The sequence below is a fragment of the Electrophorus electricus genome, chromosome 24, assembly GCF_013358815.1.
Source record: "Electrophorus electricus isolate fEleEle1 chromosome 24, fEleEle1.pri, whole genome shotgun sequence".
NCBI lineage: Eukaryota > Metazoa > Chordata > Actinopteri > Gymnotiformes > Gymnotidae > Electrophorus > Electrophorus electricus.
Genome location: NC_049558.1, coordinates 4,362,711 through 4,380,869, shown reverse-complemented (window position 1 = coordinate 4,380,869; position 18,159 = coordinate 4,362,711). Strand labels below are relative to the sequence as shown.

Sequence of the window (18,159 nt, the reverse complement as noted above, 5' to 3'; positions counted from 1 at the left end):
TAAAAGGAACAAATGGCTCGAGCAAAGGTACACAAAATATGTGAGAACAACTCCAATTTCTGCAGGCTGAGTTTTTGAGGATCTCGAGTGTATTCTGACCTCCAGCAAAGGAGGGAAGTCCTCTATGTTGAAGGCATCCAGAAGCCCTGAGCTGCTCTCATAGGTGGGGTTGCCACAGAGCTCCACCTGCACGTTGACAGGATCAATGATGGACAGAGCTGTGTCCTGCTCACTGCCCAGCCGGCAGGAGAAAACCTTAATGGACACAAATTGAGAGGAAGCAAGTGTTAAAGAAGACAAATATAAACAAGGGGAAAAAAAAGAACAACAGCTGATGTGAGTTCTATAGTTTGGGGGCCATGACATGATCTGGTCCCAACAGTGACCAGCCTCAATTTTGTGACAGCTACGAGGCCAGTCCAGAAGACTTGAGAGTGCACGCAGAGGAACAGAGATGAGGAAGAAGCTTGAAGAAGAGAAGAAAAGGTTAAAGGGTCCACTGTTTTGAAGTTACAAAAAGAGAAAAACAATATATTGCAAGGCTGAGAAACTGGAAAATTGGCTATAATTTTTAAAAAGTTAATATCAGAAAGTGATAGGGTAGTAGCTGTTGATATCCTATGCTGAAGGGCTTACCTCAATGCCAGCCAGGCTGCCAGAGAAGGGCCGGTCCAGAAGGCGAGGCTTGTAGGTGAGAACAGTTGTACCTTTCAAAATGATGGCATTGGTGTCCAAACACGAGGAGTCTTCCACAACTACAAACTCTGTACCTGGACAGCACAACAACCATACTGAGCACTTAAGCCCAATAAAAATGGAGAAGTTGCATTACTGAAAAGGCATATTATAGGGCTCTGGAATATTTACCTGTTACATTGAGCTTGACCTCCAGATATTTGTCTTGGGTGACGGGAACGGTGGAACGTTTCGTAACGACACCCCTCTTGACGGTTTTGGGCATGACAGCAGTGTTGGCTGGGTCGCTGCTGCCACTGGGCCAGCGCTGGCGGGCAGGGGTTGCATCCTTCTCCACGGGCATATGGAGGAAGTCTCTGACCAACAACAGCCAGTCGAAGATCAGGAACACTCGCATGTTGTTCAGGACCACAGTAAAACATGAGGAGTCCCGGGTAGACCTAGAGCCCAGGTGGATTGAAAGCAGTTAGATGTTAAATTATTCATCTCATGTATATCAGGATGACTAAAATATTGGTTAGCTCTAGAAAGAAAAAAGTATGTATGTTTGATGCTTACAGCAATTACTGCATGTAAAAGATGTTATTTAGAATTTGGGAAAGGGTACCTATAATGCAGCTCTAACTGGAGACAGGCTCGGTTGCCAGCAGTCCTACAGGGCTGCAGAATACAGTCAAACACATTGTGCTTGCCCTCTGCAGCACTGCTGTGTTCACTGTAACGCGTGTCGTAGGCCAGGAGTGAATGAGACACCAGGTTCACAGATGTGGACCCATTAGAGAAACTCTCAAACAGTAACTTGGATTTCATAAAATCAAACCTGTAGGATACAGAAGAAAAATAAGAGAGATATTTAATTGTTTCTGTAAAAAAACAAAAAAACAAAACAAATACATACGGAAATAAAGTGGAGGTGAATTACACACCTGGCCAAAGACCGCTTATGCCCAGCATCTCCGGAGCCATCAAGCAACTCCAGACTGACATTCTTCATGTCAACTAGGAGAGACAGGCCCGTATACACGTCACCACTCAGCACCGTCTGCCAGTGAGAAATGCAGGGGAGATGATATGGGAGTCCCTCCATCTCTGACTCATGACAGTTATTCACAGTGGTGTACACATCACATTTTCCATATTCCGCAAAGCAGATGGACCTTCAAGTAATCCATCTGCACAACAATGCTAGCATTACTGGCATTATGTCATCTGTATAGCAGCACATAAGCAGGCTTCATTCATTGTCAGTAATTTCACTACACACAAGTGACAAATACACAAATAAGAATTTTTTTCCCTATTTTATATTCAAATCATTATCAGTTGACAGTAATAAGTAAGACGCAAGAACATTTAATACATAAGAAAAACACATAAGAACGTTTACCAAAGTAAGTTGTAAGTATAAAGTGAATTGAGGGCAGGAGTGGAAGCTTACATAGCTGCTGGGGTCCTGGAGATTGTAGGGCCTGAGGAACTCCTCCACAGACTCTCCCAGGTTGTGCTCCAACAGGCCTCGGATCAGCTGGTACCTCTCCAGGTCCATGGAGCAGTCTACAGAAGACAGGCTGCCGTGGACGGTCATGTCAGGGACAGCATGACTCAGCTCCCTAAAAAACAGAAGCGGGTGATGTGATCTGGCAAATGTGCAAAACATTTTAGGTGCACATCAGAGCTAAACAACAGACTTCAGACTGAAGGAAATAACAGGTTTGGGGGGCTAGAGATACTCCACTTTTGCAGGGTCCTGCACCCCTAACCCATGTGGTAGGCTGACTGTTGAAAGAAAAAGGTGGTGTAAGGCTTAGCAGAGTAAACTGGCTCCAATGGTTCAAGACTTTTGTAGACCGTAGTTCTACCAGTGCTACTCTGTGCTCAAAATTCCCACAAAAATAACTAAAAGGGAGCAAGCCCCTGGTGTACAGACTGCATTACTTGTCTAGGTTGCGTTCCACTTTGAGTTTGAGATGGCAGCGCTCAGTCAGCAGGCTGCCTCCTGTCCTGCGCACTGAGTAAGAGGGGAACACAAGGTCTGTGTCCAGGTGCTTCCCGACGCTGTCCCACGGCTCGCAGGGCAGCCACTCTGCAGCAAACAAGTCCATCTCCTGCAGGTCTAGAGCGATGCAGTCCAGCAGACACACGTGGTCCTCTACGACACAAAGCACACATTAACTAGCCACTAGAACATAATTATCATTCAAAAAAAAAAAAAAGCGATAGAAACAGCACATTGAAATAACATTATGAAAGTGTAATAGTAATAATTATTATTATTATTGTTGTTGGTAGTAGTGGTAGTATTCTTAAAATTGGGTGGTATGTTAAGACTTATGCCACAAGCACAGTAGCATTACTGGTTCTCACCTGGGCTGGGAGACACATCTGTGTTGTGTCCCATGGTGACCTTGGGCCTGCCCAGGGTGAAGCCAGTGGCAGTGGAGCTGGAAGCTTTTGCTCCCTCTGATGATGCTTCCTCACTCACTTTTCCACAAGGAGCTTGAGTGCTCTTCACATGATCCTTTGAAAAAAAGCAGGAGTGTGAGCAAAAAAAACACCCAACTGTTCCTCTCAGTCAGTCATAAAAGCTCCATCAGAAATCAGTAATGAATGTAAAAAAAAAATAAAATAAAATAAAAAAAAAAAAGGAAAAGAAAGTCAGAGTAAAAATGATGGAAATATTTAATGGAAATATTATTTTACAAAATGACACTAGAGAAAAGAATTTGTGTAGCTGGAACAACAGAATGAAGTATAAAACAAACACAAAGTGTGATGCCATGCTGTATTCACACCAGAAAGTGTTTGAGTGGTCAGATTAGCAGATTAGGAGCAAAAACATAGGTAAATTTGTGTGTTGAAAAGATTGCTTATAACATCACAGGAATATGCAGTGAAACAGAAACACCTCAAAGCATAAAACCACCAACGGCTAATACCTTATAGTAAGAGGGGTCCTTGTATGAATTAGCATGCAAAATCAAATTCTTCACAAACATCAGAAAGAAGTTATAAGGTAAATAATATTTTAAAGAAATAAAATCTGATTCAAAACCATTGTGATAAACGTCATTTTTATTTTTAAAAGAATATTTAAAACAGTAGCCTACAGATGCATAATAAAATAAATACAGAAAATGGGGTCTCTCACATATAGGATACATACATACCTATTACAGTTTCATCTTAAAAGCCAGTACAATGGTCAGTTAGTAATCATGTATGGTGATAATGTCAGGACTGCATCCATGAAGCTCCTTCATTAAAGTACTGCCTTACAGGAGTCTTGGGCCTACTCACTCATTCTCCCTAAAGCAGGAACCTTCTCTATAATGAAGATATTCCACTGAACCAAGCAGAGCGGGAAATACTCCATAGATGCATCCCATTGGTGTAGAGTGGCAGAACATCAGTCAGTGTGTGTGCACGCGCATGCGTGTGTGTAAATGTGCGGGAGGTGGTGCCACAACTCACCAGAGAGGGAAAAAAGGTATGTACCATGGTAAGTTTCTCTACCTTGTCTCTAAGAGAGAAGGTTCCGTGCGCGCCTGCATGCAGGAAGCTGTTGCGCACTCTGAGCTGGCCCAGGTTTGCCACCATGAGGCGCTTTGAGCGGGAGCTCTCCGGGATCAAAAGGACAGGTGCCCCAGCCACAATGTCCAAGAGCAAACGAGAGGCTCGCTGTGGACGCTCCCGCACCTAGGCCAGGAATATTAACACTATTAACCATCCTCTTTCACCTCAAATCAGTAGAAATGTAGAAATGTGCAATACACAGCAAACAAGACAAGTAAATTAGAATTTATTAAAAAACAAGCATGTTGTTTCTGACTACACCACCACAAAGCATTTAATAACATTAATTGTCTAACAGCAGCTGTGAGTATCCCAATAAACCTCCAAATACTAGGTTTGAAACATGTGAAAGGAGACTGAAGTATTTGGCAGACTTAGAATTCACAGTCCCTACAATGACAGAAATGAGAGTTGACAACTGCCAGTATTACCTACTTTTATCACAGGTTCAGGGTGCATTTTCAACTGCTGGCACTCAAACTATTTGTTACACAAGTCAGCCGTATGTTATTTCAATAAAACTTTCAAGGATGCACATTGTTATTGCACCATGTTGGGTACATAGAATACCGCTTAACAGACACCTTACATAAGGCATTGAAACGTATTCTTTCCAAAGGTTAACAGTAAGCAAGCAATGGATGCAAGTGGCCTACTTACAGCCTGCCCCTCCATTGCTGCTCTCTGTCTGCCCAGAACATCCTGCAACTGTGTGAAGTGCTGGATGAAAGCCACCACCTCGGCCTGGAAACGTTGCGTGTGCACATACTGTACTGAGGCCATCTGCAGAGACACTTTCATGTCACAGTCCCGTTCCAAGGAAGGGTCCAGCTCTCCGTACCTGTGCAAAGATCCATGATTGGAGGTTTCTAAATCAAACTGTTATCATGAGGTACAGAAAGAGTTGTGACATTGTCAAAGTAAGAGTTCATTACTTATTTATATTGAAGATAAGTGCCTCTCCCCCCCGGGTCGTGAAGCGCTCCCTATATAGGTCACCATGTGGGGTCAGGTCAATTAATGACAGACTACCCAGGCTTCCTTGCAATGAAAGATCTCCATCTATAATGTAATGCCAAATGTGCATGTTAAATTACAGTTCTTAGTTGAAATTACATAAATCTTATATAAATGCTAAGGGATACACCCCTTAAAAAGTTAAAATGACAACTCACCTATCATTTCTAAGTGTGTTAACAATTTTGAGACGCTAGCTTTGGCAAGTTCTGTAGTTTTCTTATTCAACACCAAAGACAGGGAACGAACCTGTGGAAGGAAAACAGAAATATCACTTTTATAAAGCCCTCAAAATTATTCTGCATTTCCACATTTTCATACACAAATTCAACCTAATAACATTAATGACAAATCTCTACCTTCAGGTCTAGTTTAGTGTTGATCTTCTCCTCTGGTTCTTCCTCATCAATCTCAGGGTACATATCTGTTGTGTTGTACAGTGGGTGTCCAGGCATAGACTGGGGAGAGGTGGCAGGCACCTTCACTGCATGGTTGTTGGCTGTAGAGCCAATGCCAAAGAAGTCAAGAATGACGACCCAAGTCTGAAGCGTTATGAGGACATCCAGACAGTTGAAGTCCACATCAATACTACGACTGATGCTGCCATAGCGTGTCTTAAACTCGGGATGCCTTCTTTCCACCATAAGCACACTGATGTGAACAAGAGAGTCATCAAAGTCTGGTAGAGGGTGAGGTGATGCTGTATTCCGAGAGGGCGATGGAGGGGGGGTGCTGGGGCATCCTGGGTCCTTCATATTTTTCTTGCCCGATGCTGCAGGAGTGCTAGGATGCCGCTGATAAAACTGGAAGACATTCTGGGCCTCCTCAATTTGAGCTGGTAGCGAGCGTGGCATTTCTGGGTACAAGGCATTGGATGAGGATGGGCATGATTGGGAGAGGTATTCTTTAGTGTTAAAGGTAGACGGTTTGGGGGCACCTCTGGAAACCATAAGGTGTTTGTGTTTTGACTCAGGATTTGACTCCAGAAGATCTTCCATGAGCAGGGAGCGAAGGGCCAGCTGGACTAACAGAGAATGAGGATCCTCCTTAGTGAAGTTTCCTTCCAGGTCTTGGAAGCGCAGACTGACCAAGCCCTGAGATCCTTGACTAAGGTCTGCACTCAGCTGTACCTGAAGCTCAGATACCTTGAAGTTGGCTCTGACTTGGGTAAAAGAGAGAAGCTGTAGAGGCTGGGTGTGGTTCTGCAGAGGGAGTGGGGTTGAGAGAGAGGATGACATCGAGGAGTAAGACAAGCCGATAAGAGGGTTGTCCCGAGCAAACAACCCGCCCTGTGGATCAGGGAAGCGATGCGGTTTGGTGGAGGACGGTGTCGGCGGAGGGGGAGTTGGAGGCTCATTGGGAGTTACTCTCTGTTCCTCAATCAAAGACAGGTTATCTAAAGTCTGAAGAACCTGTTCATACACAGGCTTACAAAGGAAAACCTAAAAGGACAAAAGAAACCAAAGAAAGAAAATGAATGTCATGAATATCATATTAGTTGTATTAATTACTATGACTTGGATTTTTTTTTTTTTTTACCTTAACGGCATTGACAAATTTGCCTTCTACTCTAAGTAATCCTGTATTGTGGTATGGTTCATCACAGAACTGTATGTCTTCAACAGTAGGAACTTTTTCAAGAGTAAACTGGATGGTAGTGTCTTTAAGAATGTGAAATGCTGAAGAGGGAGGAATAGCATGTTCAAACAGAAAATGCAGTTAAGCAGGAAAGTCCATTTAATGAGTTTTAGCTCAATGTGATATGATTGGCATATTGTACACATTCACTGAAGAATAAGGCTACCTATCATCCCTGATGTTAATGAGCAGACTCACTTAAAACTAGAGCTGAATGATTTCATTTCAAAATGATGATTTAAGCAAATAGCTTGGCAAACATACATGTCCAAAGCATGCAAAGTTAAACAGTTAAGCAGGACTTCATTCTTAAGTCACTTATTAAACATGGTGTGGTCATTTTTCAACATGTGTAAACATGGTATCATTAAGGTAACCTTTCTCACCTTTTCCACGACTTAGATACACAAAGAAGTCTTGCCGAGTAAACTGTGGCTCATCTAGGTAGATGGGATTATGAGATGGTGACTGACTGGGGTTGGAGCTGCTGTCAGTCCGAGGCCCTTTCTTCGGGACTAGATTACTTGTATTGACAGAATAGAGCCTTATATTTTTAACTTCAACCTGCAATTTTTGTCCTTTTGTGTCTTGCTCTGCAGCAAAATTCTGAATGGTAATGCTTCCCAGGTGACCAACGAGAAGTTCATGGTGTCCAGGTTTCCGAGGAATTGATACAACAGGGGATTCTATGCTGACATTCAGTGTAAGCTTGACCAGAAATGAGTCTGTGCCTTGTTCTTCCTCAGGACCGGTAAGATCTTCTTCATATTCTGGAGGCTCCAGTGTCCAGTTGCTTAGACTTTGCAGTCTGGATCTCTTAGATGGGGTCTCAAAGAGAGAGACCATGCCACTGTATTCTGCTGTTTTAGTAGCCAGCACAGAGGAGACCTTTGTGGCAGCACTCTTCAGCATGGAACGAAAGTTATCTTCCACTTCATTGGCAGAAAGACTGAGCTCTTTCAAGAACTTGGCCGAGTGATTGTAGTGCAGTGATGCCATATGGAGTTCTAGAGAGCACTCTCCTGGGGACTTCTCCAAAAGGTGGAAATTTAAAGCCTCATAGGGAATGAACCCTGAACCAGTAAAAAATACACCTTCTACAGCGGTATCATCTTCTAAATTTCCAATACTGACCACAAACTGACTTTTACCCCCTTCCTGAGTTAAATCTACAAGCTGAATGCAACCCAAGGAGCCGTTGACATCAAGTCGACTACCCATAGAAACGTTGACTTTTGTCCCATTTATACTGGCTGTGGCAATTTTCATGCCTCTTTTTTCACCACCTAAGCCAGATCCAGTTGAAACTGTTCGCAAGAGTAGCATATTTAACCTATGAATCTCTACAGTTAACTCCTTATTCTGATCATAAGTGGATTGATAGAGTTCGTCTTGGTCTTGTCCATTAGGCACTGGTGTAGGTTGCTGTGCTGAGGGAGCCCATGTGCTCTCTTCTTTAGGAAATGATTGCTGAAGAAATTTGAGCAGCTCTACAATAGTTTCAGGGTTGAGAATAATATCCAAATTGTTGACCTGTATGGTGGTGACCTGTAGAGAGCTATCTCTGTTCATTGATGGGCAATCTGACCTAACAAACTGGTATTCCAGTTTAATGAGTGCCTCCTCATTGCTAAGTGAGCTAAGAGGGGATACTTTGTCAAAAGGCAGACCCAGGTCTGGCAGTTCAGGTGGCTTCCCATCTTGAGAGTCTGGTGATGTAGGCTGGCTCTCTCTGAGACTCCCAGTGGGCACATCAAAACTAAGGTGCTTATGAGATGCCACAAGCAGGTCAAAATCAGAGCCATATGTCTGCATGGTGTCCACTAGAAGAAGACCATGGACTGTGAGGGAGACGTCAACATCATAAGGTCGTTTTACAAAGTGAGCATTTGTACCAAACACCTTTAGAACAGATATATACCGCCCCCCACTTTCCACACCAAGCTGCATGTAGTTGATGTTGAACTCCGCAAGAAGTAGTCTGGATTCAACCAATACTTCTCGTGTCTGCTGCTCAAGAGTTGTCACACTCTTGGTAAGGTTTTTGTCATACTCCTGCAAGTTCCACTGACTGTCGTCCCTCTGAAAGATCTTTTCATGACGGAGTGTTAATGGGTCAGGAGACTTGACGTTCTCTGCTTTATTGCACATGTTTTCATCTCCACTTGTGCGAGCAAGTCTTGCCAGACAGCTTCTCAATGCAGTCATTTTGTCCAGGTTAACATGTACTTTCAGGTCTGGTAAGGTACCTGAGAGAACTGCACCAGGGAGCTGAGGGTCTGAGGTGTAACGCAGTCTCTGCTCCAATTGTAAGAGCACATTGAACTTCTCCACTACGTGGGTGGGCCCCACTTCACTTTCCTGTAAGTGTTTCCAGTTGTCTTTGTAGCGCCCAACCATGATCTGCAGGTCGTTAAAAGATAAGGAGTACTTCTCATACAAGATCCTGCTGAAGGCCTGGACTCCCTCTGCAGATTTAAGGATGGAGAGGTCAGGGCTCTTCTCCAGACCTTTAAACTCTCTCTCTGGTTCGGGTAGTGGAGACTCTGGAGGTGTTGCTAGTGGAGTCTGGTATTCCTCGTCACTGAACTCCTCATCTTCTGACTGAGAGGTCCTGGACTTTGTTTTAGGATCTTCTATAAGGACAAGAAGAAAAAATGGAGCACAAGAAAACCCCCCCCAAAAAAACCCCATAAAAGCTAAGCACATATATACATTTTATATACATACATATATATACATACATATATATACATACATACACACACACACACACACTCACACACTCAATACCTTGAGAATTGGTAAGGAGAATTCGACCAAGATCGACTACAACTAGCATGGGGTCCTCAGATTGAAAGTCATCTGGGAAAATAACTTGAGGCGCACATATATCCAATTTCATTGTCCAACGCTTACTATTCTCCTAGAGTAAATAGGAAAAAATAAAGGTTGAAGACACTAGTACAAACACAATAATCACTAGCATCACCAAGCATAATGAAACAACAGTTATTGTTAAAATGCCTTACAATGAACTCTCCAACCAACAGCTGGTCTATGGTCTGCCGAATTTCAGCCTTTGTCTGCATTTTCAGCTTGTTGTATTGTCTCCTTGCTGCCTCAGTCACTCTCAACTCTAATTCAGACTGATATCCAAACCCTATAAACAGCAAAAGTGCCAAAATTAAAAACATGGCAATTAATAATGGAAATTCTAACAATTGAGTAATCCAGTGCCAACCTGAAGTATGAACCCTTCCCTTGTAGAAAAAATCTGCCACTTTCTTGATAGCTTGAGGGTTGTAGATGATATTAAGAGGACTGGTATTGACCTCCAGTCTCCTCTCAAATTTACTCCTTATTGGGTTACGCTCATAGATCATCTCAAAAACAGGGGATGACGTGGACTCCATATCAGAATCTGAACAAATTAATAAATAAAAGAAAACACATCTGTTCTAAATTACTCAAGTTTGTGAGAAGAATTCACTATTTAACATAAAGTTAAAACTAAATACTACAAGGTGGCCAGAAAAATAAGACATTCATATATATTAAAACCACTCACCCATATTGCTTTTGTCTGTGATACTATTCTCTCCAAAGGGCTGATTGATGGCAACAGCAACCTTATCCTAAAATATGTTATAGAAAACATGTTAATTTAATCCTGAATTATCAAAGGATGACAAGTCCGGTGCAAGAAACAAAAATAGCTGCATATGCAGATGTAAACTTTCACACAATGAGCTAGAGAAGATTACCAGTTTTGGTGAGACTAGGACAGGGAAGATAGAGCCCTGGGTGGTGAGGTCTCTGAGAAACAGCCCTCCAAGCTTGACAGACAGTAGAGAGGACTCTGAGCGAGGTAAAGACTCAATACCAATCTTCACCCCTGCAAATCAAAACAATGCATTTAGCTTTAGGGAAAAAATGTGTAACAGAATAAGATTCAATATTTTCTGAGATTAAAAAAAAAAGATGTATGGAACGATATTTACTGCACCTGAAAACTCTAGCTGTATGACCCCACTCTCACTGGACAAAGGATTCAACTTGTCTTGCTGGAAGAGAGTGATGGCTGCCTTCTCAAGGAAGAAATCCAGTTGTGCAAAGAGGTGATCCCTCCTGGTGAAAGTGTTTAATGTCCGAGACTCTTCTAGTGGGTCAAAGAGGTCATCCGTTTCAGCTGTGAATGGCAGGAGTAATTCATGTTAAATTATGCATAAAAGACTGGGCCAGATTCATAAAACTTGATGGTAACTGCACTATGCCACACAAAATGTGCTATACAGTATTTAATTCCTATTCATAATGTAACTGTTGCAATAATAAGCACACTGGTGTCAACTTACACTAATTTTACCTCTGCCCAGATTGGTGAAAGTCAATGAACAACGAAATATAAATGAATCCACACATATTTTAAAGATCCACATCAAGAGACAGATGACAAAGCCCAGGCATGACCAGTGGTACGCTGCCAGTTACAATAAAATGTAATGCATTTGTAAATTACCAAAATGGGAATTACATGGTTGTGCTGAGTTGACTTTAGTTTTTTTTAAACATGGCATAGCAGCAAAATTCTCTCCTTAGTCTAGATATGTGAATAGTTTCTTCCTCTGCAACACCTACATTTGCATTTCTCATGGGAAATGTTTATGGCATTCTGAGATAGTTTTAAAGCGAGTCACAGTCTATTATTGCAGTTGCAAAATGTGCCATCATGCTCACCCCAAACAGAGCAAAAATGTGCATTTTAAATACATATGTCAATTAGCTAAATGGGTGCATGTACAGAATTTTGTTGATGACTTGCATGTGTGACCAAGGGAAAATCCACAAAGGCTTCTTACAAGGACATTTACCATCAGACAGTATCAGGTGGTTATTTTTTTTGAGAAGCAGTGTGCCATTATGAATGGTATATGCAAATGAGGACAAAATGCAGTACTACCACAAATCACTGAAATAGTAAAATATGCTGGCAATGCACATTTACGAATGAGGAAACATGTTACTGTGATATATAAAATATGTGCTATTAACGTCACATTAAATACGGCAGTAGGTTATACCTCTTTGGCGTTAATTTTATAAAGCTGTTATATTAAAGAAAGACAACACTACAAGTAATAATCCATAATTTGAGTTTAGTAAAAGGAAAATGCTGAGAAAATACCATTATTTTAAGATAGTTATTTACCCATCCTTTTTTCATCCAGTATGAGACACATTTCTAAATACAAAACATCTCAACTCACCCAGAATATCCCATTCAGCAGTTCCTTGCATGAGGTCATCAGCCATGGGCTGCCCATCTAGGCCCCTTTCAGAACCTCCATACCATCCACCCCAACCGGGGAACCAGGACTGTAGGTACTGGATCATACCAGAACTGCCACTCTTTGGAATAGAACTGGAGGGGGAGGCGCCCTCAGGTTCGGTCATGGGCTCTCTGACACCCTGAGAATGAATTAATTGTGGTGAGTACTTAAGACACCAATTCAATAATACTTTGCTTATTCATTACCAAGAATAACGAGGATCATACATTTTTGACGAGACTTACAGTGATGTTCTTTTTTAAATATGCAAATTGCTGCAATAAAGTTTCTGCCCTTTGTCTGATATGGTTGTACTGCTGCAGTTAAACGTGGCCCAAAAAGCAAGTTGAATGAATAGATAAAATAGTTTTCTAAGCATGTAGCATGCATATGTGGCAGCTTTTTCTCTTTGGGCCAAGAGATGCACACAATACTTCAATGTCCATGACAGACAATGATGAAGGTCAGAGCTTAATCCACAGGATTACTGTTACATCTTTTTATGTCTTATATCTATGTTTAATGTCAAGCAAGATATTTTAGCTCAGCACAAGGCCCTTTAAGTTAGTGCCCTTCAAGCTTCTACATAAAGCATATCAGCTTGCCTCTGCAATCTCCAGCTGCTTTCGAAAGGAGTCATGAACAATTTCCCTGAGACTCTGCAACTCCTCCACTGTCTGTTCATCTTCAATCCTCTCAAACTCAATCTGTTTATGAAAGACACAGCCACAGTAGTCCACAATTTCTCAATAAAATCAGCCAGTTATACTTAGTTATACTGGTGATTTATGGTTTTGTGCACTGTATCATTTCAGTCCTCTAGGTCTATAAGTTTAGTACGGGTGGTTTACCTCCTCCTGTGCAGTCAGAGCAACTCCCTCGAGTCTCTGGTTATAGAGGCTTGTGTAGAGCTGTGTATCACGTGCACGCTGAAGAGCAAAGTTCCAGTTCCTGCACCTGTGCTTCTCCCTGATCTTGTCCAGGTTAGCACTGATGGCATACATCCACCATTGCCGGCAGCTACAGGAAACAAGAAAGCTAGTTATTTTAAACGCTGATCCATTTACATACACAGACAGAGAAAAGTCAACCAAAACTAAATGATAAAAAAAACACATATTTGCATGATTGCTTGCATTTCCAAATATGATGCAAAGTGCCTTACTTTCCTGATAAAGGGACTTTGGGTCTCCACTTTCGAAAAAGCATTTCCCTCTCTCGCCTGTCAAGCTCTTTCAGAAAAGCCATTATCTGCTGATACTGAACCTGTATTTTGGATTCAACCCAAAGTACCCACTGAGAGTCAACACAGACATCTTAAATAAAATCTTAAGTCTTAAGGTTTTTCTTCTCATGACAATTTCTTCTTCAAAAAAAAAAAGAAAAAAAGAAAAAATTGAAGTCATAAGCTAAAAGCTGAGTTGACAGCTGCAGGCAAGCTGTCCAGTACCTGTGAGAGGTGCAGTGAGAGAGGGTCGAGCTGCACCTGGCCCTGGATGCGTGGGGTGTGACGTGAGCGCAGAGGCTCTTTAGACGCATTCCTCCGCAGAAGCACAGACGCACACACAGGCTCAAATATGTATTGGTGCTCTCGGCTATGCATGCAAGTGGTCATGGTTTCCTATTGGGGTAATACAGAAAAAAAGAAATGCATGTCCCAGGAGAAAACTATCATACATCAGGTAAAGTCCTGAAACTACTTCGTTAATCTGGTATATATCAAACTACTGGTACTGTAGTGGGTTTTTTTTTGGTATTATTATTTCCAAAGCAATACCTGTATTTCAGCTTGAGGAAGATCTGCCAGCATGGTACATTGGGTGTCCCAGTAAACACTGAACTCCTCAATCTCCAGCTGCTTCTGCCGCATGAGCTTCTGAGCCTGTGAGCAAAGAATTCAACTAACATAAGAGAAGGCTGTAATGCATTTTATAAATTCAATTACTGTTACTGTTCATCTCACCGGTTCTTTAGAGGAGTTCTGTGCTGATACGTTCTTAATACAAATTCCAAAAGCAAAGGGCTTTTCTGGGTTGGAGACATCATCCTCAAACCTTACGTGCACACCCTGAATCTTCAGCTGCAGATGTAAAGATATGTAAGGTCATTATACTAGGTTGAAATTAACAGTGAAATTAATATACAATAATAAAATGGGAAAAGTGGAATTACCTCAATATTCTCAACTATTCTGGTGACCACGGAGGCAGTGGCAGAGTACCAGTATGACTCACCCTTCTGCTCACATTCACTCTGAAATTACACAGACACAATTGTACAATCATTTTCATTGTAAAGGTAACCAGTTATTAAAGGTAACTACTGTAAAGGTAACCAGTTCTTTACACTGAAGCACAAGCATCGGTCAGTATTTTTCAAAGCTCACTACCTTCCATTTGTCCTCTAATGCTTTGAGCAGTTGTTTCTTCTGCTCACGCTCAATTTTTCTTTCCTGCACCTCATCGTATTCCTGGGGCTGGGCATTGCCAATAATCAGATTTATCTGAGACATGGAGATGACCCATGGGTCACTGTGAGGCCGATAGAAGGGGATCTGAAGCACGATCTTCCCAATGAAGCCTGCGGTAGTTTAGAAACATAAAACAAGTGTTACACTAAAATTAAGAGAAATACATATGTTTATTGCACACTCAATACACTTTCTTAATATTTAGCACTACTGAGATCCATTAAGAATTGTTTCTCAACACTTTTTTGAGAGTTATCTATGCAGGCAAAGAACAAGAACCAAAAAAAAAAAACAACCTACAAACAAAACAGCTGCTAGACACAAAAGTGCACTTTTTGGTCACCAAACCAAAAAAATCCTTATTGTCTTTAAAAGGCATTTCATTGTTAGCGTGAGTTTCCTCACTGTCTCAGTGGCATGAACCGCACACAGTGCTAAATTAGCGCTCACCTGCTTTGACCTCAAAAGGCAGATCAAACCCTCTGAGTGCATCTTTTCTTAAAGGAAGATTCTCAAGCTCTACAGCTCCTGGAACATAAAAAAAAAAAACATAGCATTGATGATGTTTGATCAAAAGTAGCTACTCACAAGCAGCATGGCACACAATGAGAACGAGAAGAGTCATACCTTTGAGAAGCGCAACAGAGAGCTGATCTGTGTTAAGGTTGCTAACATATTTGCCTAGGTATGTGTTAAGTACCCATGCAACAAGTCCCTCCAACATTATGGGTCAGAGTGGAGGGAAATGGGCTAGGCAGTGCATAAATGGGAAGGAAGCTTTGATGGCAAACAGGGGCTGGGACTTTATAGTCAATGCTCACTCCAGTCATTTGAATTCTAGAAAACAAGAAACAGAGGCAAAATATTAGTGTTCTACCGAAACATACATCAATTCAAACATGAAACTTCTAAACCAATACAACAGACTTATCTTAACCTAACATTATACTGGACAGCAGCCAAAGATGGATGGATGGATGGATGGATGGATGGATGGATGGATGGATGGATGGATGGATGGATGGATGGATGGATGGATGGATGGATGGATGGATGGATGGATGGATATTTGCGTGCAACAATACACAAAAATATAACTATATATTAACCAAAGACAGCAGGCAAACTCCGTGACAGCTGCCTAACTATAAAGATGGCATCTAACCTAACGCCATCTAACTTTACCATTAGATACTGGAGATCAGAGAGGACCGTGTAAATAGACAATTTAGAGCGCAGTATCAATCAGACGAATGTTAAATTGCGTTTTTGATCAACTTTTCCTTAACATTTGCTCTTAGCTGTCACCTGCTAACGTAAGGTTTGCTGGTCACCTTACCATAACTGTAGGCCGAACGTGAACGGCGACCTTTCAAGACAAGCAGTTTAGAAACATTGTAATCCACACAAATTTATCTAACCTAATGTTATTAAGTTCCACAGGTCATCCAGAAACAGAGCGACAGGCTGTTAAGTATCCAGTGTCCATGAACAGAAAGTCTGTCCTTGTCAAAAGGAAACAGCGGTGAAAGACAGCCTTTGCGTTTGTTAGCTTTGTACGCGTCGTCTCCACATATTAACACCACACAGTTGAGTTCCCACGAAGAGAAACGCCTGGCAAAACCCTCAAGACAAATGCGACACCAGCAGAATGAGACAACACGCTGAAGCGAAGGTTGCAGAGAGCTACACTTAGCTATCTTAGCTAGCTACCCAGCTAGCTGGCATATCCGGCGGACAACTAGCAACTTTTTAAACATGATATAAAACTGGACTGAGCGATATGTTTGAGGTTATTTTCTGTAATGCGGACTGCATCGGTCACTTGGTCTTGCGAAAATCATCTGCTTTTATTACTTGATGGCTAGAACCTGCGTATTTGTCGCCCAGATATGTCAAACTGAAAGAATCGCGGTTCCATCGGCGCTTTTCCGGTCACGTGGCAAAACAAAATAAAAGGTCACGCACACATTGGTGACTGTGGACATCTAGTGTTTGGGTTTATACATGAGAATTTCGTGAATCCGTTCTTCACTATAAACAGTCGCTCGTTAATCATTTCACCAAAGGTCTAGAGAAAATAGATTCCAAGATTACGACATCAAACTGTAAAAAATATAAGTTAAATATATCTTGTTAGGGCTGTGTAGGCTTAATGGTGGGTATTCTTAATGGTAAAAAATAGTCTAAACGAAAGATTGACAGACAGACAGACAGACAGACAGACAGACAGACAGACAGACAGACAGATAGACAGATAGACAGACAGACAGATAGATAGATAGATAGATAGATAGATAGATAGATAGATAGATAGATAGATAGATAGATAGATAGATAGGAGACCTGTCTTCCTCTTTTGTCCAGATGTGGGGGTCCGTAAGAACGTAAAATGAGCAGATGGCCTTCTACACCACCGCAAGCATGCCATGGATTTTGGAACGGTTCATCAACAACCAGGAAATATGAAGTTTCGTATTTGCTTGGACTATCAATATTCTGTGTGCTATTTAAAAGCGCAATTTATTCTCTCAAGATGCATGACAAACATAGGCAGGCATATAGATGATACTGAATACATAGAAATGTACTGAATATATAAAGATTGCATTCATATAAACAAATAAACACATAAATAAATGCTGGGGATAAAAACACAAGGCTCTGGGTTATTTCCATTGCAGTCCTCTAAATAAATAAATAAATAAATAATTAATTGTAACAATCAGTCACGCAAGAAAATTGCATAAATATATTACAATAAGTTGTAATTTCTTCAACACATGTTTAAAGCTACTCTCAACTTGTAACTGTTTAAAGAAAAACAGAAGTTTATTCCACATAACTGCTGCAGTATACAAAACATGCTTTTGCCCATTAAACTCTTAAGTCCTATGGTATGAAGTTAGTTACACTCTCTCTAGTTGCACAATTGTGAAGATTATTTACTAAATTAAAGTAATTAAGTAGGTAGATTGGGACTAGTTTATTTAAAATTGTATGAGTAAGTTTCAAATCAATTTGATTTATTCTCATTTCTACTGGAAGAAAGTTGAGTCTTTGAAAGTGATCCTCCTTCAAATGATAGCAGGGAGGTATTTTCTGTATATCCCTAATCAAGTTGTTTTGAGACTTCAGTCTACTCTTAATACAGTTAGGAGAGCAGCCACACCAGAAAGTAGATGCATAATCAAAATGTCCTTTTTAAGTTGTTACACCCTGTAATACAGCTTTCCTAGCCAAAATATAGTCTTTTGTTAAATGGTAATTAACTCTTTATGGACCACTGCCTCCCCTAATAACTGATTATTTAAAACACAACCTAAATCATTTCTTGTTAATTGACTAGAAACAGTACTTGCTGTCCATTATAGATACCTGAATGTTTGGGAATATTAGAAGCAGCAGTTGTTGAAAATAGGCTTTTTAATA

At 41.2% G+C, this 18,159-nt stretch overlaps 1 protein-coding gene across 4 annotated transcripts in view; it reads right to left on the bottom strand.

The window, feature by feature from the left end:
- vps13d (vacuolar protein sorting 13 homolog D) overlaps positions 1 to 16,654 on the bottom strand; it is a 40,463-nt gene extending 23,809 nt beyond the window's left edge. For 3 of the 4 annotated variants that reach the window (XM_026998240.2, XM_035522678.1, XM_035522679.1), the window contains exons 1-33: positions 16,149 to 16,654; positions 15,355 to 15,564; positions 15,178 to 15,255; positions 14,647 to 14,837; positions 14,430 to 14,510; positions 14,221 to 14,337; positions 14,035 to 14,139; positions 13,708 to 13,878; positions 13,423 to 13,523; positions 13,109 to 13,277; positions 12,863 to 12,964; positions 12,195 to 12,396; positions 10,934 to 11,116; positions 10,692 to 10,822; positions 10,496 to 10,562; positions 10,169 to 10,348; positions 9,957 to 10,087; positions 9,718 to 9,850; positions 7,311 to 9,560; positions 6,826 to 6,965; positions 5,646 to 6,728; positions 5,445 to 5,535; positions 5,205 to 5,331; positions 4,930 to 5,110; positions 4,192 to 4,392; positions 3,061 to 3,214; positions 2,632 to 2,845; positions 2,135 to 2,306; positions 1,623 to 1,738; positions 1,304 to 1,516; positions 868 to 1,136; positions 637 to 770; positions 100 to 255 (exon numbers count right to left, since the gene is read on the bottom strand). In XM_026998240.2, coding sequence (XP_026854041.2) covers positions 100 to 255; positions 637 to 770; positions 868 to 1,136; positions 1,304 to 1,516; positions 1,623 to 1,738; positions 2,135 to 2,306; positions 2,632 to 2,845; positions 3,061 to 3,214; positions 4,192 to 4,392; positions 4,930 to 5,110; positions 5,205 to 5,331; positions 5,445 to 5,535; positions 5,646 to 6,728; positions 6,826 to 6,965; positions 7,311 to 9,560; positions 9,718 to 9,850; positions 9,957 to 10,087; positions 10,169 to 10,348; positions 10,496 to 10,562; positions 10,692 to 10,822; positions 10,934 to 11,116; positions 12,195 to 12,396; positions 12,863 to 12,964; positions 13,109 to 13,277; positions 13,423 to 13,523; positions 13,708 to 13,878; positions 14,035 to 14,139; positions 14,221 to 14,337; positions 14,430 to 14,510; positions 14,647 to 14,837; positions 15,178 to 15,255; positions 15,355 to 15,451 — 7,740 coding nt within the window. In that variant the 5' untranslated portion in view covers positions 15,452 to 15,564; positions 16,149 to 16,654. The remainder of the gene's footprint in view (positions 1 to 99; positions 256 to 636; positions 771 to 867; positions 1,137 to 1,303; positions 1,517 to 1,622; positions 1,739 to 2,134; positions 2,307 to 2,631; positions 2,846 to 3,060; positions 3,215 to 4,191; positions 4,393 to 4,929; positions 5,111 to 5,204; positions 5,332 to 5,444; positions 5,536 to 5,645; positions 6,729 to 6,825; positions 6,966 to 7,310; positions 9,561 to 9,717; positions 9,851 to 9,956; positions 10,088 to 10,168; positions 10,349 to 10,495; positions 10,563 to 10,691; positions 10,823 to 10,933; positions 11,117 to 12,194; positions 12,397 to 12,862; positions 12,965 to 13,108; positions 13,278 to 13,422; positions 13,524 to 13,707; positions 13,879 to 14,034; positions 14,140 to 14,220; positions 14,338 to 14,429; positions 14,511 to 14,646; positions 14,838 to 15,177; positions 15,256 to 15,354; positions 15,565 to 16,148) is intronic. The other variant, XM_035522677.1, reaches the window with a different exon arrangement.
- Between the last annotated feature and the right edge of the window lie 1,505 nt (positions 16,655 to 18,159).